Source organism: Stegostoma tigrinum, chromosome 17 (assembly GCF_030684315.1).
Source record: "Stegostoma tigrinum isolate sSteTig4 chromosome 17, sSteTig4.hap1, whole genome shotgun sequence".
NCBI classification, from domain to species: domain Eukaryota; kingdom Metazoa; phylum Chordata; class Chondrichthyes; order Orectolobiformes; family Stegostomatidae; genus Stegostoma; species Stegostoma tigrinum.
The window spans coordinates 57,233,632-57,258,094 of NC_081370.1; the positions used below are offsets into that span (position 1 = coordinate 57,233,632).

Genomic DNA, 24,463 nt, shown 5'->3' on the forward strand with positions numbered 1-24,463 from the left:
CCGATTGTGTGCATGGGCATATCAGCTGTGCCACCTCTGCATCAAATTGCTTTCCAGCTTCTGTGCCACTGTGCTGCCAACGATAAACCTAGATGAGTACGCCATCGCCGTCACAGACTTCATTAGCAAATGCATGGAGGACTGTGTACCAAAGAAGTCAATCTGAATATTGCCCGATCGTGAGCCTTACATGAACCAGGAAGACCAGACGTGCAGCCTTAAAGTCCGGTGACCTGGACCAATACAGGAAATCCAGATATGACCTCTGCAAAGCCATCAGGGAGGCCAAGAGGCAATACCGGACCAAGTTAGAAATCCAGATCGACCAGTCTCCCGCCATCTACGGTATGGCCTAAACAACATGACATAATACAAAATGAAACAGTATCAGATAGTTGACAATGACACATCCCTCCCTGACATGCTCAATGTTTTCTATGCTCATTTGAGCAGAATACCACCAGCGTGGCACCGCCTTCACCAACAAGACACGTCAGCTCCATCTGTCACCACTTCAGAAGTCTGACTAGTTTTCCTGGGAATCACCCCAAGGAAAGTGACAGGCCTGGACAGTGTTCCTGGCTGAGCACTCAGACCCTGTACGGACCAAACTGATGGAGATATTCACCAATATCATGTGCTTCTCCCTCCTACAAGCCAAAGTCCCCACCTGCGACAAGAAGACCAACATCATCTACGTACCTAAGAAAGCACATGCAATGTACTTTAATGACTACCACGCAGTGGCTCTGACAGCAATAATCATCAACTGCTTTGAGAGGCTGGTCACGGCTCACTTTAACTCCAGTCGCCCAACTTAATGTGATCCCTTACAGTTTGCCTAAGGACAACACATCCACAGAGGATTCCACACCCCTAGCCCCTCACTCATCCCTGGAACATTTGGACAACAAGGACACCTACATCAGACTCCTGTTCATTGACTACAGCTCTGCCCTTCAGCACCACTATCCCCTTTTGAGACTGATCTCAAAACTGCGTGACCTTAGTCTCAGCTCTGTCCTCTGCAACTGGATCCTCAGCTTTCTGACCCATAGACCACAATCAGCGAGGAGAGATAACGGCACCCCCTCCACATTAACGCTCAACATTGGAGACCCCAAGGATGTGTCCTCAGCCCCCTATTGAGCTCCCTGTGCACTCAGAACTTGGTTGCGGAGTTCTGAACGAAGGCCATCCACAAGTTCACTGATGACACCTCTGTAGTGGGATGGATATCTAACAGGTCAAAAGTCAAAATACAAGTCAAAATACAGAAGGGAGATAGAGGACTTGGTGATGTGGTACAATGAAAAGAATCTGTCTCTCAACATCAGCAAAACTAAAGAACTGATCATCAACTTCAGAAAGAAACAAGAAAAGCACGCCCCCATCTACATCAATGGAACTGAGGTCAAGAGAGTGAGCTGCATCAAATTCCTACAAGTGACGATAACCAGCGACATGTCCTGGACTTCCCACGTAAATACAACAGTCAAGGCGGCACATCAAAGCCTCTTCTTCCTCAGGCGACTCAGGAAATTTGCCATGTCCATAACGTCCCTCACCAACTTCTACAGATGCACCATTGAAAGCATATTGTCCAGGTGCATAACAGCCCGGTACAGCAACTGCTTTGCCCAGGACCATAAAAAAAACTACAGAAGGCAGTATGCACAGCCTAGACCAGACCAGCATGGAAGCCAACCTTCCATCCATGGACTCTATTTACATGGTTTGCTTCTGCAGAAAAGCGGCCAACAACATCAAAGACCATCACACGTGGTAATGATCTCCTACAACCTCTTCCGCCGGGCAAAAGATACAGAAACCTGAACACGTGCACAAGCAGGTTCAGGAAAAGCTTCTCTCCAGCTGTTATCAGGCTGTTGAATGGACTCTAGCCTCAAATAATCTAACTTGCAATGTAACCTGTAATGCCTCCAAGTCTTTTTGATCTGTACATCCTTTGCTTGCTGTGATCTGCCTGTGCCAGTCGTAAACAAAGCTTTTCACTGTATATCGATACACGTGACGATAAAGTCTATCAATTAATCAATCAACAATTGACCAAGTGCAAGGCTGGGATTCTGAGATGACACTGGCACTAGGAATGCTGGTACAGGGTATTGTGAAATCGACACACCTCTGGAGTAGGTAGGACTTGAACCTAGGCCACCTGGCTAAGAGATACAGACACTACCGCTGTGCCAGAATGACACTGTTTGGTGGCTCTGGCAAACACATCCGGCCATGGTGATTGGGAGAATCAGGCTAGCATTGGATGGGAGGGGAGTGGTAGGTCTTTAATGAGATGAGTTTTGGGCAAAAGTGTGAAGAAATCTGGCCTCATGTAATTCAACAAAAAGGTGATACTTAGCCAAACAATGGTGAGATTCAAACACCAGTTGTCCGACTGTTGAAAATCTTAAAGTCCTATTTTGCTCACAACATCACAGTGACATTGAGACCCAAAACTGTGTGCTGCAGTGAAGATTTAACTCTTAGGTTCAATTAAAAGAAAACTGAGGCAGCTGTAAAATTTAGTTCTCAGCCAACTATGTCCATGTTCCATTTCCCACTAGGCTGACATAGTGCAGCAAATATCTCAGAGTTTGGCAACAGTCAGGGCACTGAATCAGAGAATCCCTACAGTGCGGAAGCAGGCCTTTTGGCCCATTGAGTGTACACTGACCCTCTGATCAGCATCCCTCCCAGACCTATCCCACTGACCCTTCATTTCCCATGGCTAATTCATCCAGCCTGCACATCCCTGGGCGCTATGGGCAATTTACCATGGCCCATCCATCTAATCTGCACATCTTTGGGCTGTGGGAGAAAACCAGAGCATCCCACACAGATATGGGGAGAATGTCCAAAATCCACACAGACAGTCACTCGAGAGTGGAATTGAGCCCAGGTCCCGGGCACTGAGAGGCAGCGGTCTAACTGCTGAGCCATTGTACCAGCCAACTGGGTTTGTCAAGGAACGTTACAAGAACTGGCGCTGATATAATTACTATGGAGCTTCCAATTTCATGCTAAGCATTTTTAAATTCATCTTCTTCCTCAGTGAATAGCCCAGTACAGATGCTACGGTGGTCGAGTGATCACTAAATGACAAAACAATTTGCATATAACACTGGAAGGGATATATACATTGTAAAAGTTCTTTGTTATTGATATGCTCAAGCTCAGCTGAATTTAACAGAACATAATGAATAGAGGCAGCCCCAGGAGAAAGAAACAGGAAATTCACACACTGGGAAAGAGTCAACAAGATATGAGTGAATTTCCAGTTGTTTTGCACCTTTAGTATTAAAAACTTCATTGTTTGACTGCAATAGTCGGAACTATATGCAGAAATTACTCAGACAGCATGGTGGCTCAGTGGTTAGCACTGCCTCCTCACAGCACAAGAGGACCTGGGTTTGAATCCAGCCTTGGGTGACTGCCTCTGTGGGTTTCCTCCGCGTGCTCCAGTTTCCCCTCACACCCCAAAGATGTGCAAGTTAGGTGGATCAGCCATGGGAAATGCAAGGTTACAGGGAGTGATCGGTCTAGGGAGGATGCTCTTTGGTGGGTGGGGGTGTTGGTGTTGACTTGACGGGCTGAATGGCCTGTTCCCCCCACTATAGGGATTCTATAAAGGCTTCTTGAATGTTGTTAGAGCTGCACTCATTCTCAATATTCTACACACCCTCCCCACTCCCTATGGCATCCAACCCACCCACTATCACTTTGTTTCTCTCAGAAGGGACTACTACATAAATCTGCAACAGTTATCACTGCTGGTTACTGGACAGCAGCTGGCTTCTGACTAGTCAATAGGACTCAAGCACAGAACTGTTGGCCCACTGTGGTCTTAATCTGATGGAGAGTTCAACACTGCCTATAGCACCTAACTAGAAAGAAGTAGCCTTTGGCCCTCCGGAGAAAGGGGATGCAGCGTCCCCATTGTTTCTACAACCAGCAGCTGAGAACTGTGCCTTCAGATGAAAATTTTCCAATGTCTTTGGTATTTCCAATGTTGAATTGGGTGAAATTGAGGCTATTCCTGGCAGCACAGAAATAGCAAGGGGTTGGATGGAGATGTTGAAGAGCCGAAACTGGATATTGATGGCGTTTCATGAATTTCAAGCAGTAAGGAAATGGAATGTTGACAAAGTGCAATCTGAATGGGAAATGGGTTGGGGGGGCGATGGGTTATGAGCAGCGTCATGACAATGGGCCTGTACAAGTGGTGGACATTACCTGAGGGGAAGGGATCATTTACTGTCAAATCAGTACAGGACCAGAAACCCAACTTGTCACCAATGAAAGCTACAACTGGCTCCAGAATATACTGGTAAGGCCAAAGCTATTGTTCATTGCTGCTGTTACAAATAGTATGCTCTCAATATCGACCTCATCCCTTCCCCTTATTAGTGCAGCTGACTTCACAGAAGCTTACGACCTTAGCGTCCTTTTCATTTATTCATGGGCTGTGAGCATCTCTATTTGTTGCGCAGCCCTAATTGTCCTTGGGAAGGTGATGTTGAGAATTTAATGGAATTTAATCCGGACAAATGCGAGGTGATGTATTTTGGAAGATCCAATTCAGGCATGAATTGTACAATAAATGACAGAACCCTTGGAAGCAGTGACACAAAAGGGGGATCAGGGCTTACAGGTCCACAGATCCCCGAATGTGGCAACACAGGTGGAGAAGGTAGTTTGGAAGGCAGACAGTACTCTTGTCATCATCGTCCTGGGCGTCGAATGGAAAAGCTGGCCAGTTATGTTACAGCTAACTTTAGTTAGGCCGCATTTGGAATATTGCATGCAGTTCTGGTTGCCACACTACCAAAAGGATTTGAATACTTTGGACAGGATGCAGAGAAGGTTTACCAGGATTTTGCCTGATCTGGAGGGTTTTAGTTATGAGGTGGTGTTGGATAAACTTGGATCATTTTCATTGGAAAGACAGAGGGTGGGGGAGGAGACCTGATCGAGGTTTACAAAATAACGAGGGGCATAAATAGGGTGGATAATCAGAGGCTTTTTCCCTAAGGTGACTACAAGAGGGCACAGGTTAAAAGGTGAGAGGGGGCAAGTTTAGGGGAGAAATGCAGGGAAAATTTTTCCACACACTGGGTGGTGAGCGCTTGGAACGCACTGCTAGTGGAGGTGTGGAAGTAGGCACATTAGCAATGTTTAAGGTGTATCGTGCCAGACACATGAAGAGGAAGCAATCAGAGGGATAGAAACTGCACGGTCATTAAGTAGTGGGTCTAAATAAGGGTTAGAAATCAATGCCAGCTTGGGGGTATCTAAAGGCTTGTTTTGGTGCTTTATTTTACTGAAAAGAAATAAAAAACCTTTGCAGTCAACTTAGTGTGGGTACTAGGAAAGGAGTTCCAGCATTTTTGACCCAGGATGGTGCACAATTTGGAGGGTGTTTTGGCCTACATGCTTTCTATCATAAAAAAAGTCCACTTTTAAATTTGAATCGTTACTGAATTACCACGTAGCTTCAATCCATATTTTTGCTGAAATCCTACATCAAATATTCTTCTGGTAGGACACACATCAAGAACAATTTACATTTACACAGCACCTTTAATTTAATTAAACATCCCAGGGTGCATCATGTCTATTGTCAAACAAAGTATAGCACTGAACTACAAAAGAGATATTAAGTCTGATAGTGAAGAGGTCCATCAAAGAGGGAGGTTTCAAGAAGTGTCCCCAAGCCACATGGAAAAGTGAAGGAAAATTCCAGGATAATGGAATGGTCACCAAAGGCACAGAGTTGATAACTGGAATACACAAGAGGCCTGAATTGGAGGAGCACAGATACTTCATACAGGGGGGAGCTGGAGAAGATAATGGGGATAGAGAAGGGCAAGGTCATGTAGCAACTAGAAAATAAAGGTTACATTTTTAATACTTTAACCAGGCCTGGATGGATCAGAAGGTACTTGAGTGATAGGGGAAAGGGCTATCAGTCGAGACAGCAGCGTTTTGGATGATGTCGCACACAGAGGGGAGAGTGTGGGATCAAACCTGCCATGGTCTTGTTAAATGGCAAAGGTGGTGGTGGGGGTGCTGAATGGACTGTGCCTGCTCCTAGATTTTTGCTGCAAGCTAATGGGCCTAAAGTTGAGCCAAAGCATCACAATTTCAGATTTTCAGTAGATATCTTCGTGGTCTCCATCTCATGGACTTCTGTTCCAAATGCATTCCACATTTGTGTGAAGTTGCCCCACAACATCTACTTATACAAAAGTACAACTGATAGAGTTTGGGGAGTTAGTTAATTCAGTCAATTCAATTCGGCTTGCTTGTGATGAAGAGTGACTCTTAACAGTGTAGGTTCGACTCCCACACAGGCTGAAATGACCACAAAAGGATTCACTTCTCGGCCCCTCACCTCACTTGAGGTTTGGTGAACCCCAGGTTAAGCCACAACCAGTTGTCCCTCTCTAATGAATATCCTATGCTATTGTGGTGATTTTAAAACAAAGTTACGATAGTTTAACCATGACATTCTGAGGCCATAGAATTTTTTTTAAACAGAAACATTTCTGATCTAAAATCTGCACGGTGGCAAAAGTTCCCTCAAAGATAAAGTTCACCACAGGCTATGCCTGTTTATTCCAGAGCTCTTCATGAACTGTGTTAGCTCAATCTCAAATCCTACAGGAGGGAGACAGGCCCAAACAAGTAAAGACCCCTGAAATACAAAGAGTTTACAAACACAATGGGGGGGAATGAGGATACCGAACATGTAAGGAGATTGGAAGAGAGATTTTAAAAGGAATTCTGGGATAATTTGCTTTGTTGGCCAATGTTTCGTCAGAGTTAACATTTGCAGCAATTTTTGCTTGATTAGGATAAAGCTGAGAAGCCACTTTGAGAGCACAGCCTTTATACAGCCACCACGAGAGAAGTATCATGAAACAAAACTGCTCACAACAGAGACCCAGGGACTATAAGACATAGGAGCAGAATTAGACCATTCATCCCATCAAGTCTGTTCTGCTATTTGGTCATGGCTGGTATGTTTCTCAACCCCGTTCTCCTGTCTTGTCCTGGTAACAAAGAAGAAGGAATCCAGAGCAAAATAACACGGCTAAAAAGTCCTCTGTACTGAACCAGGCTACAAACAGCCACAACCTGAAGGCAATAAAATAGAGTCATTAATTAGATTCCAATTGGGGAGGCAATGGTATAGCGGTAGTGTTGCTAGACTATTAATCCAGAGGCCCAGGTAATGTTCTGGAGACGAAGTTTCAAATCCCACTTTGACAGATGGCAGAATCTGAATTCAGTAGAAATCTGGCATCAAGTCGATTGTCGATTGTCTTGTCAGAAAAACCCATGTGGTTCATTAATGTCCTTTAGGAAAAGAAACTGCCATCCTTACTGGGTCTGGCCTACATGTGACTCCAGATCCCAGCAACATGGTTAACTAAATGCTAGCCTAGCCAGTGACACCCACATCCAATGAGTGTATAAAAATCCTCCTCTCAAGACCTGAGATAACAAGGTGTAGAGCTGGATGAACACAGCAGGCCAAGCAGCAGAGGAGCAGGAAGGCTGACGTTTCGGCCTAGACCCTGCTGCAGAACCTTCTCAAGACCTGTTGGGCTCACTGCGGTTCTTTTTCTCAGGGGATGGTAGATTGGCTCCAAGTCAACATAACACCAGCGCTTCATCGGAGGCTCACTGATGATGTTACCTAGAATGGTGACGAAACGTATGAAAACTAACCTTCCAGCTCAGTGAGCAAACTCACATCCAGACCCTCAACCTGAGCTACAAATCTTCTCAAAACTCGCTATTATTCTTCATTTCCATCAGATTTTCCTGCCTTCAACAATGGCAGCTTTCATTTCTACAATCTTGAAGCTTTTAAAATGTGAGCATGGGGCTATTTACTGATTTAGCTCATCGTTTCTTTTCTCCTTCCATGGCTAGTACAGTGATACCTCAGCCTCGATCTTACATTTTGCACATTTACTTTGTATGAATAGGTTTTAAAAGTAAAGAAACCATATTTCAGTCTTCCCATTGCAGTTTACAATCCAGCTGATGGTCAGATCTCACAGCGAGACATACCTTAATAGATCAGAACATTTTTCCCTTTTTAACACAGCAGTCAATAAACAAATTCACAAGAGGCTGCCAATACCCTTTTAACAAAAGAAAGTAAGCATTTACAATTCAAAAGATAAAAGAACTATTCTCACACTGTATCAGAACTGTTGAAACAAACTCATTAGAAAGAGATAATGAAATGTGAGGCTGGATGAACACAGCAGGCCCAGCAGCATCTCAGGAGCACAAAAGCTGACGTTTCGGGCCTAGACCCTCTGATGAAGGGTCTAGGCCCGAAACGTCAGCTTTTGTGCTCCTGAGATGCTGCTGGGCCTGCTGTGTTCATCCAGCCTCACATTTTATTATCTTGGATTTTCCAGCATCTGCAGTTCCCATTATCTCATCAGAAAGAGAGTTCCATCCTTTCACCCCCACCCAGCAATAATCCCACACATTGAGTTCTCCAATTTCAAATAACCTTCCCACCTATATTCTAGCTCACTTTCCAGGCCCACTTCCTCCCTTCCATTGCACTTTCTGACCCTGCCTTTCAAGACACCAACCTGATTCATCCCTCACAGCGACCACCCAGATCGAACCTACGACCAGTGTCCATCCATCGCCACCATTCAGCCTCCCCACCTCTTTATCTGCAGCTCCCCCTACCCCCACATCCAGAACTCAAGAAGGGTAATACCTGAAACATTGACTGCTCCCTTCCTCCAGATGCTGCCTGGCCTGCTGTGTTCTTCCAGGTTCCTGTTTGTCTACCTTGGATCCCAGTATCTGCAGTTTTTCTTGTCTCTATTAATCCTATGGACAATCAAATCTCCGTGACAGTTCACCCTACCTCGAGTCTACTGCTTCTTGCTCCGCTGCAGCTTGTAACCAGTTACATTTTGGCAGATTTCACTGCATTCATTGAATGTTATTTTCTTCAATTTATATCAACCCCCAAGACCATTCAAAAAGTTGCTAACTTAGCTCACTATTAATTTTGAACATGGGTTCCTTCCACTCGTGTCTCCATCAGCCTTGTAGAATATCTTCTTCTTGAGCACTCCACAGCCTTCCGCCTCTCGGGTTTACTTTAAGGTAACTTGGGATTTCTCCCCAACTTTGCTCTGATTGTTTTTAGAGATTACTAATAGCTCTTCTGCTGTTATGGACTCTTAGCTCTAAATGAATCCCTTTTTGGCTCTTTCTTTCTTTGGATTGTAAAAATCAAGTCAGCAAATGCCTTCACAATTATCTTCCCAGGTGCCTTGCAGGTCATAGAGTTAAAATTTCATGATTTAGTTTAGAAATTCTGTTCTTAGCTTACTGGCCAGAATTACATTCTGATCTTTCAAACGGTAAACATAAAAAGACCGATACGTATCGCAAAAAAAATGTGAATTATTCTTCCACTTTGGAACCCAAGTTCCCAAATAATAATGTAACAATATCATGAGATTTCATCACACCAGAAATTGCAAAGTGTATAACCAGAAGCTACTGCATCTGACTCCTCTGAAGTCTAGGAATCAATACTCAACAGAATGTCACAATCGGCTCACTTCTTCTCTGAGCAATCAAAGCGAGAAACAGAATCTGTGTGAAGCACTTTCATGGAACTGTGCTCACTTGCTTTCCATAAATTAATATAAGCGATGGGAAATTAAGTTGTTTGCTGGCCGATATTACAGTTGAGTGCTTGATTAGGGGAAATTAGTTCTTTTGAGCCATTATATTTCCCCAGCAATGTGTTTCCCCAAATTGTCTGCTAATTGCATCAATCTACTCAGTTTAATTTCTGAATGACAAAATGTATTTGCACACAAATCTCTGAGCATGCTTAGTTTGACAATGCAGCTTTTTGGCCACACGCTCAAAAGCACATATATTATACACCCATAAGACATGCTGTTTTTCTGGCCCATTTCCTAATGGAAGATAGTGTGCCTAACTGAAAATAAAATGTTTCCTACAAAAATGGTTGTGTTGAAGGCAAAAGCTCTCATAAAACATCCCATTTCCCAGCACGGCATGTGTGCATGACATTGAAAATATATTAATCAGACAGTCTTGTCATCTTTCTCATTAGGGTTTTTGGTAAACTGGCCATTCTTCCAAACATGCGAGTACAATTATTCTAAACCAAGCAACTTGCAACAGTTTCAAGGTATTATTTGGTATGCAGAATACATCAATATGCTGACAAGGCTTTGCTGTACCATTCAGCTGCTTGGGTTAAATGGCATGGTAACTGTAAGTGATCTCCAGCCCAACACAAGCTCCACAATTTAATGCAGCAATATAACCCATAATAAGGCTGTGCGAAATATTTCAAAAGGATTCTAAACGGTGGAATAGAAAAGCATGTTTATCCAATTATCACTAATTTGTGGGCGCTGCAAATTGGAACACCAGACTGCCTAAGTACTTGAACATTGTTACACAGATGTATCATTTGAAAATTGTATCTCAACGTTTAAATTTCCTTTGCTCTGAGGCACAGCAACTATAAACCAATACAATTGGGTTACCAATAAAGTCCAAGGGCTTTTCAATCAAAACAAAATGAAATTAGCTCAAGTTAATCCAGGAAATGGGACAGAATTAATGGTGTTCTGCAGTTCCCTGACTGAACCATTTGAACTGAATAAAATACAATAGCACAGCATGCAAATCACATATGGAAATGATTCACTCAAAGGATCAATTTGGGATGAGAACCATTTCACTTGTTGAAAACAGGAGGAGATTGTTTTTTTTTAAGTATTAAAGGATATATTGCTGCTGTGACTGTGGGTAACTGCAGGCTCCAAGCTACTGTTATTGTTTAACACCACTGCTTGCTTTACCATACAGTACCCTGAAACGTCTTTTCACGAAGAGCACATGTTTTCTCTGCATCTGTGGAGTAACCACCCAGAGAGTCAAAACAGGATACAACACTGGCAAAGACGACAATCAAACCCATGCTTGACATCAGTAGCAATCCCATGATTTATCCAGCATACATGGCGTATCCAAATCGAAGTAGCACAGCATAAGATTCCTGGCCTGATATTCTAAACTCACCTGCCTTCATAAAGCAGGTTTTACCAGTACTCTGCCAGACTGGTAACTGTAAGTGTATGGACGGATAAAAATAAAAAATGCTAAAACAAAAAACTTTGATTAAACAAAAAGGCCCATTCAAAAAGTAATCCACCATTGCTAGTCACTGAGAAATTGAGCATTACAGAGATCTCCCTGTCCATGAACTCAAAGGGAATAATATCATAAATGCTAAACCAAAATATGTTGTCAGAAATGTACTCTGTGCTACACAATTACTGAACTGTAAAGAAGAGGGACACCACAACTGAATGTTTGAGGCATGTAAAATTGTATCAGTGCTTGCCTGTTGTATGCACTGAATTCTGCATATGCTTTACATCAATTAGCAATGAAACAAATTATTGCAGTTGCTCAGACGTGGCTTTGAGTGCCAAAGGAAATATGTTGACATCTCATCTACCAACAGCAGTTTATTGAATAATCTTAACACTGTCCCCACAAACCTGAGGCCAGGTCAAATATATAGGAAAACATCCAAAACTCTTAACTTCAAAACTTGTCACGCTGGAGCAAAATTGAGGAAGATTCATTTCCAGCTTCTAATCGTTCACTTTTTGTAAAATCTTGCCCTGTATCTCACCAAGTCATTCCACATTCCAAACTCTCCCGCTTGCCCAGTTAAAGTTTCATACCATCCAACACTGTGGAGAAGCGACTTGTCCAGTAAGTTGGGTCAGAATGTCACTTCATTGTGATACGGCCTCGTCATGGAATCATTGCATTTACTCTGCATAATGCTCAAGCAAGAACACACAATAGTAAATTGATCCTTCAGCCTCATTCTTAAAAACCATATAAACAGCCCATTCTCATTTTTCCCTCTTTTGTTTCCATCACATGCAGCAGGTAATTTTTACATGATATCAGTACTAACCGTATTTTCCTTCCTTTAGCCTCTTTCTGAAGGCCGTTTATCACCCTGGTTCACTCACCTTCGGCTCTGCACAACTAAGTGCTCTTTTCTAGGCACTTCACCGTAAAATTCATCTGTTAATTTGCCCTCAGATTGTGATCTGAGCTCTCTGATGCTCCACAAAGGAAGCTGTTGCAATAATTTCTTCTGTCTGTTATGAATTATTTAATAGAGAGCGTGAGGTGCTTCCTACATTGGGGAGGACAAACTCAGCTGGAGTCATGGCTTTGTTGAATGTCTCCAAGCAACCTTCAATATCATTCTTGCCTTTATTGCAATAAACCAATTACAGAGTCACTGAGTTGTACAGCATGGAAATTCACCTTTTGGCCCAACTCCGTCATTTTCCATTCTCAATCTGGTTTTCCACCTTTAAGCTCCTGCATCAATTTAGTGAGGCAGCCATTGAATATCGTTAAAACACAGGTATTTAAATTTTTGATGAACAAGGGGGTCAAAATGCATCAAGTGTAGGCTGAAATTTAGTATTAAGACCCTGATCTGGTCAGCCATGGTCTTAATGAACTGTTGTACAGGCTCAAGAGCCCCATGACCAACCTCCATTCCTAACTCATGTTTGTATGTTCCTGAAATGTTTTGTACAACTTTGAAACCAGCAACTCAGTTTTTCTCCTGCGTTTAATATAAATATTGACATTAAGAGGTTGTACAGCATGTTTTTGAGGCCTCTTCTGGACTGCTGTGTACATTTCTGGCCGCTCTGTTACAGGAAGGATATTATTAAACTGGAGAGGGTGCACAAAAGATTTACCAGGATTTTGCCAAGAATGGAGGGTTTGAGATATAGAAATAGACTGGAGCAAAAACAAAGTTGATGGAAAAGCTCATCAGGTCTGGCAGCATCTATGAAGGAAAAAACAGAGTTCTGAGGAAGGGTCACTGGACCCGAAACATTAACTCTGTTTTTTTCCCTTCACAGATGCTGCCAGACCTGCTGAGCTTTTCCAGCAATTGTTTTTGTTCCTGATTTACAGCATCAGCAGTTTTTTTTTTGTTTTTTTTATTTGGAAAGGCTGGGGCTTTTTTCATTGAAGGTGGTCGTATTGATGTTTATAAAATCAGGAGTGTCACAGATAAGGTGAATGACAAGGGTCTTTTCCCTCGGGTGGGGGAGTTCAAAAGTAGGGGGTATTTTTTAAAAAGGTGCGAGGAGAAAGATTTAAAAGGACACAAAGGGAAATTTTTTAAACAGAGAGTGGATCATGTGTGGAATGAGGTGCCAAAGAAAGTGGTGGATGCGTGTATAGTTACAATATTTAAAAGACAATTGAAATTAGTTCATAAATAAGACAGATTTGGACCAAATGCAGGAAAATGGATTAGTTTAGTTTGGCAACATGGTTGGCAGGGACTGGTTGGATTGAAAGCTATGTTTCAATGCTGTATGACTCTATAACAGCTTCATATCATAGCTAGAGAGAGAGAGAGATAGTGATAGTAGGAACTGCTGATGCTGGAGAATCTGAGATAACAAGGTGTACAGCTGGATGAACACAGGTCTGGACAAAATCTGAAGAAGGGTCCAGATGCAAAACGTCAGCTTTCTTGCTCCTCTGATGCTGCTTGGCCTGCTGTGTTCATCCAGCTCTATAACTTGTTATCTGTTATTCATATCATAGCTATCTCCCTTCTGTACTTGATGGTTTTCTAATATATTTGTATTTCAGTCTTTTCCATTCTTTGCACTATTTTTACTACAGATTCAAGAGGAGGAGGAAAGAGAAATTAGGGAGCATCGGCCCAATAACAGGGCATCATTCCTTGGGGAAAAAATGCTGCAATCCATTAAGGAAGTGGTAACAGGACACTTGGAAAATTGTGGCATAATTTTTCAGTCCATAAGGTTTTCAGAGAAAGAAATTGCCTTTCATCAAATCTATTAGAGATTGCTGAGGACTGAACTAGCAGTGTAATCAGCAGGTAATATACTTGGATTTTTAAAAGATAGAACATAGAACATAACAGCACAGTACAGGCCCTTCAGCCCTCGAAGTTGTGCTGACCTGTCAGACTGATCTGAAGCCCATCTAAATCTACCCTATTCCATGTACGTCCATATGCTCATCCAATGACGACTTAAATGTACCTAAAGCTGGTGGATCTACTACCGTTGCAGGCAAAGCGTTCCATTCCCTTACTACTCTTTGAGTAAAGAAACTACCTCTGACATCTGTCCTATATTTTTCACCCCTCAATTTAAAGCTATGCCCCCTCGTGCTCACCGTCACCATCCTAGGAAAAAGGCTCTCCCTATCCACTCTATCTAAACCTCTGATTATTTTATATGTTTCAATTAAGTCACCTCTCAACCTTCTTCTCTCTAATGAAAACTGCCTCAAGTCCCTCAGCCTTTCCTCGTAAGACCTTCCCTCCATACCAGGCAACATCCTAGTAAATCTCCTCTGCACCCTTTCCAAACCTTCTACATCCTTCTTATAATGCGGTGGCCAGAACTGTCCGCAATACTCCAAGTGCGGCCGCACCAGAGTTTTATACAGCTGCAGCATAACCTCTTGGTTCCGGAACGTGATCCCTCTATTAATAAAAGCTAAAACACTGTATGCCTTCTTAACAACCCTGTCAACCTGGGTGGCAACTTTCAATGATCTGTATACATGGACACCAAGATCTCTCTGCTCATCTACACTACTAAGAATCTTACCATAAGCCCAGTACTTTGCCTTCCGGTTACTCCTACCAAAGTGCATCATGTTTGATAAGTCGCTACATATGTGAAAAGACTTTACATTTGATAAGGGCTCATGAGGCTAGTAACAAGTCATGGATTAGGGAATGGTTAACAGGCAGGAAACAAAGTTGAAATAATCAGTTTTTGAGTTGATAATCTGTTAATCGTGCTGGCACTTAGCTGTTTGCAACTTATAAAATGAAATTTTGGGTGCACTATATCGACATGCTTATAATGCAAAACTGTGAGGAAAGGTATATTTCAGGAAGGACAGCATCTGAAAAGGGACATACACACATTAAGTTAATATCTAAGAAGATAGCAGAGAGTGTGTGGAGTGAGAATACTGTGTGGGCAAATGTAAGTCTATTTGCTTTGGTAGGGAAAATCAGACAATCTCTTCAAAACGATGTTGAAAAACTACTAAATGTTAATCTTTTGACAGGTTCATGTCCTCTTGTACATAAAAAGTAGAATTCTAGGCCATTTCGCCATTGGATGCTCCCTGCCATTCATTGAGATCATGGCTGATCATCTATCTCAATGCAATATATCCCCTCTCTCCTCATAACCCTTGATATTTTTCATGTTTGTAAAACTCTGTTTCTGTCTTGAATAAATTCGGCAACTTGGCTTCCACACACTTTTGAGATGGTGAGTTCCACAAGTTCACTAAATGCTAAGTGATATCTTGGAGAATACCCTCACAGAGTAATTACAGTGAGAACTCAGATCAAATTGATATGAATTTCAGAGGTATAATCAGTAAACCGGCAGAATCATGAAGATTGGTGGTGTGATAAATAGGAAAGAGGTCAAAAGTGGAGTTGAAGATCATCAGATCAGCTACGATCTCATTGAATAGTGGAGTAGTGTCACTGGGCTGAATGGCCTGCTTCTACTCCTACATCTTATGGTCTATATTCTGATGGGCATCGATAGGTGAATAGAGAGAAATGTTTCCCTCTAGTAGAGGGTCAATAATCAGCGGTTACAGTTTGAAGATAAGGAACAGGAGTTTTAGAGAGGATTTGAGGAAAAACCTTTTCACACAGAGGGCTGTGGATATCTGGTACACAGTGTCTAAGAACTTAAGACATTTAAGGAGGATTTAGAGGAGTGCTTGAAATGCTATGGCATACAAGACCATGGGCCAAGTACTGGAAAATGGGATTAGAATAGAGGATATTGGATGACTGGCACAGACACAATGGGCTGAAGAGCCTCCTCATGTTCTGTAATATCTCCATTACTTTCCCTACCACTGTCTGAAGTGATCTACCTCAAACTTCTTGTAAACCCCAAAAACCAGGCAGAACATCATCTCTGCATTCCGTTAGTCAAGTCCTATCGGAATTCTTTACATTTCAATGATAACTCCTCTCATTCTTCGAAAGTACATGGATTGGAAAGGTTTAGATAGATATGGTTCAAATAGGAGTGGTTCAGTATAGGAAACCTGGTCAGCATGGACAAGTTGGACCAAAGAGTCAGACAGCAAGGAAACAGGCACGATGACTCTGAAGTCTTGAGAATACAGACCCAATTGACTCAATCTCTCTTCATGTGGCAAACCTGTCTTCTCAGGAATCTGGTTGGTCATCTGTAATCCATCTACGGCAACTATATTGGTTTTTAGGTATGGACAACAAAACTTCACACAATACTCCAGGCACAGTCCCACCAAAGCTCTGTGCAGCTGCAGCAAAAGAGCTTTGTTACCACACTCTTCTTGTATGGAAGGCCAATATGCCCGGTGCCTTCCTTAACTGTTTGCCATATCTGCATGCTATCAGCAACTGGTGTGCAAGGACACATTTGTACCTCAACATTTCCCAATCTATCACCATTTAAGTCATACGCTGTCATTCTCCTTTTCATACAGGGTGGGTAACTTCATGTACTACATCTGCCATACATTTACGTGTTCACTTAGTTTTGTCTAAATTGTCCTGAAGCCTCTCTACTGCTTCCCCGCTTCTCACAATTGCTCCTAGTTTTATCTCATCAGCAAATTGGATTCCCTCATCCAAATCATTGATATATATTCTGAATAATTGAAGCACAAGTCCCTGTCGTACCCCACAAGCTATCATTTATCATTCTAAAAAATGCCCATTATTCCTACTGTTTCCTGCCTCCTAATTAATTCTCAATCCATGCCAGGATATGAGCTCCTATCCCATGTGATTCAAGCTGGTATTCAAATCTCTTAAGTGGGACTTTATCTAAAGCTTTCTAAAAATCCAAATGAACCATATCTGCTGGTTCTCTTTCAGCTATTCTACTTACTATATCCTCAGAAAACTCCAGTTGGCTTTGTCAAACAATATTTCCTGTATATAAATCCTTATTAACTTTGTCTAAATTTACTGATATTTTCCAAGTGTCTTCTCATAACATCCTTTATAATAGTCTACAGCATTATCCTTCCCAGACTATCCGGATGAATAGATGATGAAAAGCTTTCATAAAATACATCCTTTCTCAGCAATAATCAATATCTATGTGACCCTGGGGATGCAAGGCCCTGTGGTATAATCATTGGACTATTAATCCAGAAAATTAGGTATTGTTCAGCAGACTCAGGTTCAAATCGTGCTCTGGAAGGTAGCAAAATTTGATTTTTTTCCAATAAATATCTGGAATTAAAAGCCTGATGGTGACTCTGAAACCACTGTTGATTGCTGGAAAAACCAATGTAGTTCATTAATGTCCTCCAGAAAAGGACATCTTTACCCGGTCCGGCCTATATGTGACTCCAGACTCTCAGTAATATAGTTGACACTTTGGTGCCCATTGAGATGACTGAGCAAGTCAAATCACTCAGCTGCAATCACTATAAAGCATCAAAAAACAAAGACTTACAGCACAGGGACAGCAGTAGTGCAAGGGAACAGCTCACCACCACCTTCTCAAGGGCAACTAAAGATGGGCATTAAATGTTGGTCCAGGCAACTACACTCACATTCCATGAGAGAGTATTTTTTATTTTAAAAAAAACGAATGAGTTATTTACTCAAGTCCAGATTTTTATTTTTGAAATTGTGCTTTCATTCTGCTTTAAAGTTTTCCTTAATGTGTTGATTAATCTGCCATTTTGATAATGGTCTTCTTATTTCAGGTTTCCAGATTTTCAACTTTTTTCATGTTTTAAAATAAGTGAAATGAGCATAATAATATGCTGTGTTTGGTGCTTTTCATTTATGAACATCCCGACTACTTAAATACTTATTCCTTAAAATACGCAGTTAGCATAATGGTTGCACAGTGTGAAAGAATAGCACTTTTTTCATTGATACACTGCAATTAACTTATAGCAAATGAGCCAGACATCAGCACAAACTGAAAATTAACAGGAAACACATTTCACTTTGGCAGACAGTAGAAACCAGCAACACAAAGTAGGCAGCTCATTTCACATTCCCAATGCTGATTGTTTTACGCAGTCACACACAAAAAAAATCATTTATACCGTGCCTTTCCTGATTGCAGGGCATCCCAAAAGCAAGAAGAAAAAAAATTCTAAACTGAGGCAACAGGAATATGACTGAGAGTTGCTAATTTTTTTGTTTCCATCAATTCATAGGATATGGCCATTTTAGGCAAAGCCAGCAAGTATAACCCACCCACGGGCATCTTCTGGGTATCTTCTGGTCTATGCAGTGAAGGTACTCTCATGGTGCTCTTAAGTGGAGTGCCACAGATATTTTGAATCAGTGACCAGGAGTGATAGGATGGTACAGGACTTAGGAAGACCAACACCTGCAAGTCCCTCTCTATGAGCCTGGATTCTTTGATTGGAGGGTTATAGGTAGTGGAGATGTTCCTGAAGGTGCCTGGAAACTTGTTGCAATGTATGACAGTGAACACAGTGTACTGCGTTGGGCACGGAGACAGTGAAACTTTCAGGCGGTGGATGGTAGCCAATGATGTGGTTTCATGTAAATATACACATGAGCAGGAGGGGTCAACCATTCAACTCCTTGAACCTGCTGCAGCCTTTAATAAGATCTTGGTGGATCTGAATGTAACCACAAATCCACACTCCCACCTCCTTTACAATTCACTGTGGAATGCTGAAGGAAGTCGTATCTATGGTGACTCACGACAGTGCTCTGAATGGAAATAAACGAGCTATTAAATATTGGGGTGGCGGGCAGCACGGTGGCTCAGTGGTTAGCCCTGCTGCCTCACAGCGCCAGGGACCCGGGTTCGATTCCAGCCTCGGGCGACTGTCTGTGTGGAGTTTGCACATTCTCCCCATGTCTGCATGGGTTTCCTCCGGGTGCTCCAGTTTCCTCCCACAGTCCAAAGATGTGTAGGCTAGGTGGATCGACCAAGCTAAATTGCCCGTAGTGTTCAGGGGTGTGTAGATTAGGTGGGTTAAGCGGGACGTGTCTGGGTGGGATGGTCTGAGGGGTGGTGTGGGCTTGTTGGGCTGAAGGGCCTGTTTCCACACTGTAGGGATTCTCTGGTTATGGTTCTATTAAATAAATATCTAAAGCTTTGCAGCAGGTGAGTTCAAATTAGGAACAGTGGAATGCTTTGTTACCCCTTGTGTCTGCACTGAATAAGGCGTATAAAACAAAAAAAAAGAAAGAACTGCAGATGCTGGAAATCAGAAACAAAAACACAGATTTCTGGAAAATTTCTACAGATCTGACAGCATCTGTGGACAGAAATCAGTTCTGAAGAAGTGTCACTGGACCCGCAATGCTAACTCGGATTTTTCTCCATATTTGCTGCCAGACCTGCTGAGCTTTTCCAGCAATTTCTGTGTTTTGTTTCTGAATAAGACTGTGGAAGATCTGATTACTCCACATTCCTCTTGATCCGCTGCTAACCTTTCACTCCCTCATTCACCTTGGGCTAATCCATCCCTAGCATAAAAATGCTCAAAGGCTGTTTCCACTATCTTTTAAGGAAGAGAGATCCAAAGGCTCACAACCAACTTTAAAAAAGTTTCATCTCTGTCCGAGATGGTATCCCTAAATTTAGCAGTGATCCTGAGTTCTAAATTCTGCCATAAAAGGAAAAAGATTATTGTGTCCTGGATAGCACATTTCAGGGTGGAGTTTGTAGCAGTGATCTCCTATCTAGACAAGTGGACAGAACTCCATCGCATTCCTGACTTGTGTCTTATGGATGCACAAGATACAGGAGATCAAAAGGTGAGCCAGTTAACAGGTTGGTCTGGCTGCACTTCATACTGCAATTAATTCTGGTTGCCACATTACAGGAATGAAGTGGGGGCTGTGGAGAGGGTGCAGGAAAAGTTTACTAGAATGCAGCATGGATTAGAATGTGTGAGCTATAAGGAGAGGCTGGAAAACCTCAGGATGTTTTCTCTGGCGTGGCAGAGGCTGACGGGAGAAGTCTATCAAATTAGGAGTTGCATAGATAGGGTTGACAGTCAGAATCTTTTTACCCAGAGCTGAAATGTCTAATACCAGGGGATATGCATTTAAAGTGAGAGGCAAAGTTCAAAAGGAGATGGGAGTGGTAAGTTTTTACAGAGTGGTAGGAGTTTGGAACATACTGCCAGGGGTGGTGGTGGAGGCAGATACAACAGGGGCATTTAAGAAACTTTTAGATAAGCACATGAATATGCAAGGAATGGAGGGATATAAATCAAGAGCAGGCAGAAGGGATTAGTTTAATTTGGCATCATGCTCAGCATAATATCATGGGCTGAAGGGTCTGTTTCTGTGCTGTTCTGTTCCATGTTCTATGCAGGATCAGTGGCCTCAGAGTTGACCCATTGCCACAGGCATTCATCAAGGAGCTGTGTTTAGTTCATCTTAGGTCAATGAGCTCATTCGCTCCCACAGCGACGTTCTAGGGGCTAACATGCTTAGCGAACAATAGCCAGGATCATCTTTTAGGCCAGACGGTGGGACGAATAGATGTACAGCACACTTCTAAATGGGAAGAGACTGGAAAGTTGAGATGTACAAAAAGGACTTGGGTGTCCTTGCCAATAAGTCACTGATGACTGACATGCAAGTATCACAGAGATTGTAAGAACTGCCAATGTTGGAGTCAGATATAACACAGTGTGGAGCTGGATGAACACAGCAGGTCAGGCAGCATCAGAGGAGCAGGAAAGTTGACATGGTAATAAAATGTGAGGCTGGATGAACACAGCAGGCCAAGCAGCATCTCAGGAGCACAGATGCTGCTTGGCCTGCTGTGCTCATCCAGCCTCACATTTTATTATCTTGGAATTCTCCAGCATCTGCAGTTCCCATTATCAAGGAAAGTTGACATATTGGGGCAGAACCCTTCTTCAGAAATTTCCTGACCCGAAACGTCAACTTTCCTGCCCCTCTGATGCTGCCTGGCCTGCTATGTTCATCCAGCTCCACACTGTGCTATTCAAGTATTGCAACCTATTGTTAGAAAGGCTAACAGAATGTCAGCCTTTATCATGAGAGGATTAGAATATAGGAGTACTGAAGTCTTGCTCCAATTGTATAAAAGCTTGGTTAGATTGCACCTAGAACAATGTTTGCAGTTTTGGTTTCCTTATACCTCAGGAATATATTATTGGCATTGAGAGATTGCATGCAAGTTCACCAAACTAGTTTCCAGGATGGTGGGACCGTCCTACAAAGAGCTATTCTCTAGAGTTACAAAGAAAAAGAGGTGATCTCGTTGAACTGTACAAAATACTTAAAGGGATCAACAGCAAGATTGGGGGTTGTTTCTCCTGGCTAAGAAGTCTAGAATCACAAAGCACAACTTCAAAATGAGGGTGATCCCACTGTGGGTTGTAATAAGGAGAATACTTTTGACTCAGAGGGTTGTGAGCCTTTGGAGTTCTCAACCACAGTGATGAGGGACTGCTGCTTGGTAGCATTGCTGATGATATTATCTCTTTGCTGATAAATCGAGAGTAGATGGGTAACATGAAAACTGGAGGAGTTTGAATAATCTGTGGCATTTTCATGGACAGGACATAATTGGGCAATTTTTGGTGGGCGGTCGGTTTTCTGCCGTGGAAGTAACTGTACCAGGACAGTTTGGCTCAAGAGTTTGTTTTTGAAACACTACACACAGGATGTTTAATTGGGTCAATCAGCAACGTCTTCCAATCACTTGGAATGAAGTAAATTGGCTGTTGGTTGACATCAATAATTGTGCAACTCTCAGGAAGAAGACGACCCCAGACTTTTGAACACTCACTTGTCTGCGAGTCCAGGATAAGTCAACAATGACTTTCTTTTGACATTTCAATAAACTGTGGCACCAACACAGACAAGCCGTGGTCAAAGGTAATAACATGCACTACGTTTACAGATAGATTGGCATGATTTGAACGTGCGGACACATGCAAACACCCACATGCAGACCAATGTACCTAACAAATGCTGCTTACCACTTTTGTTGGATCATGGATGAGAGATGCAGTCTCTGTGGTTGTACTTAGCACCTGATGATTACACCAAGGAGAGATTCGCATGTTAAATTACAGACCAAGCAAGCTAATCTTTAGGGTTATACACCAATAATCTGGGTTAATAAATCAAACTTATCTGGAGCACGCGTGTGCAAGCATGGCAGTGAGAGTAGTACATAAATTAACAGGAGGGGCGACAGCACACATGCAAATGTGGGGAGGAATGCTACTTCACAAGGTGGCTACACCATAATCCCTTGCATTCTGATTCAAACAGTTATTGCAGGAAAATGTTAGAAAAAAATTAAAACAGAAACACTTTCCATAGATATAACACCATTATGGTGACAGTAATTGAAAGACATTTTAATCAGTTTCTTTGGGTTAGAGGTATGGACTTCTGGTCAATTTGTAGATCAGTTCCTAATGTGGGAATGAATAGTTCAGGATTCATTAGAGCACGGAGGTACAACCACTTGGATAGTTGACAAGGCAGTTGTTTGATTGCCTCAGCTGTCAATGAATTATACGGCTTTTCCATGAACTGTAATCAATTACATTTCTATTCTCTGCAAATCTAGCAGTGAAAGCCTCTTATCTTTAGCTCACTTCAAACAGGCATCATTTTGTAGAACCACACTGTGCACCCAGATCAGAGTCATTCAATAGATATATCAGCAAAGATTTGAGCAGAATTCTCTCAGCAAGAAACTGTTCAAGTCAAAACAGGCAGAATGTTTAATAATTATACCCATCCAATCTCCTGTTTGCTGGGTTGATAAAGCTACACTCAAATTGTCCTCATCTTTTCCTCCTTACCCATCAGCTTACCAGTTAACACTGTAAGGACAACTTTTCTTTTTGAACAGTGGACTAAACAGGAGGAAAAGGTACTGCTTTAAACCAGGGGAACTGTGTAAGATGATGTTGCGGCTTTTCAACAAGTTACTAGATTTCACTAGGAGTTGTACCTAGGATGTTGCCTTATTGGGGCAGCGAAGGAACATTCAAGACAGAAGTGACATCTCGTGTGTTTGTGAGACAGATCTGTGACTGGCTTTTCAACAGAAATGAGTTGGTACATACTCAGGAGGGCTCAGTGCAATAACAATCACTTGATTAGTACCTGGACGGTGCCTCATGTGGGAAAAATGCAGTAGAAACATCTTCTGTGTGGAGAAGAGAAAGAAAATTCTGAGTAACTTGTTCCCTCTGCACATCCCCTTTAAAAGGAGAGCTGAGGCAGGGGAAATACCTTCAGAGGCACAAAAAGAGCAATCCTCAACCAGTGAATGAACGATCGAGAACCAGGTTACTGACAAATCTTGTGTCATTAGCAAAAGATAAGCCAAGATCAAAAGAAAATGACTCCTTGGCGTCTGGGATCTAGACCGATGCCAGAACTGTACTTCATTGATTTCTTCCTCTCCCACAGTATTTCTTTCTGCTCTCTTTGTGCATCCGCTTGCATACCAAAGGAGATTTTTTTTAAATAAAAGGGATTTTTTTAATGACACAGAGTTACAACATAGGAATTCAATTTGTCTAATATTTACCCTTGGTTTAGAAATAATTTGATCACAATAAATATTTGTTCCCTAGTTAATTGAAAAAAAAGTGTGCAAATTCTTTTAATCTGAATTAGACAGGTGGATAAAATTGAGCAACTTGATCAGATTTTCACATTTGTGAGAACTCCAGGAATGGAAGAGATTGATTTTTCCCATATGCAATTAATGAAGCTAATGGAATTGTGCTAATTTTCAAACAAAACAACCTATACTTTGAAGGTAAGATTTTCCAAGCAACATTCTTTCCAACAGTGTGCGAGCAATTCATGGGTTAAAGTGATCATTAGAAACAAGTTGACTGCAAAATCTAGGCTTAAAAAGGGATATGAGTGCAGTGTTGGGAGTGTGATTTATATTTGAAGGGCAATCCACCTACCTTTCCCTTTTTAAACTAAGTAGTTTGCCGACAAGGCATAATTTGGCCTCAATGCCATCAGTTTCTTATGAAAGAAGTGCATTATCACTTGGAATTTGCTGATAGCCATTGGATCAGAGTTTCCTCATCTCAGGAATGTGCTATTAGTCAGCTGTGGTTAAAAACTGAGCACTGGGTCTGTTCTTCCTTTCCTCGTTGCCTTTAACACTACTTTCTAACCCAGAGGAGCTGCACTACGTCAGTGTTGCGCAGCTGGCAGTCACTCAGCTAACGTCTGCACATTTCACAGTCATCT

The 24,463-nt window shown here is 42.1% G+C and overlaps 1 protein-coding gene across 10 annotated transcripts in view; it reads right to left on the reverse strand.

The window, feature by feature from the left end:
- The window catches only part of ano5a (anoctamin 5a), a 195,413-nt gene that overhangs the window by 106,162 nt on the left and 64,788 nt on the right, over window positions 1–24,463 (reverse strand). For 3 of the 10 annotated variants that reach the window (XM_048545532.2, XM_048545531.2, XM_048545539.2), the window contains 2 exons: window positions 22,201–22,254; window positions 10,942–10,983 (listed from right to left, as the gene is read on the reverse strand). The exons of 4 other annotated variants lie outside the window; for them this stretch is intronic. In XM_048545532.2, coding sequence (XP_048401489.1) covers window positions 10,942–10,983; window positions 22,201–22,254 — 96 coding nt within the window. The remainder of the gene's footprint in view (window positions 1–10,941; window positions 10,984–22,200; window positions 22,255–24,463) is intronic. 3 more of the 10 variants (XM_048545538.2, XM_048545534.2, XM_059652173.1) reach the window with 1 other exon arrangement.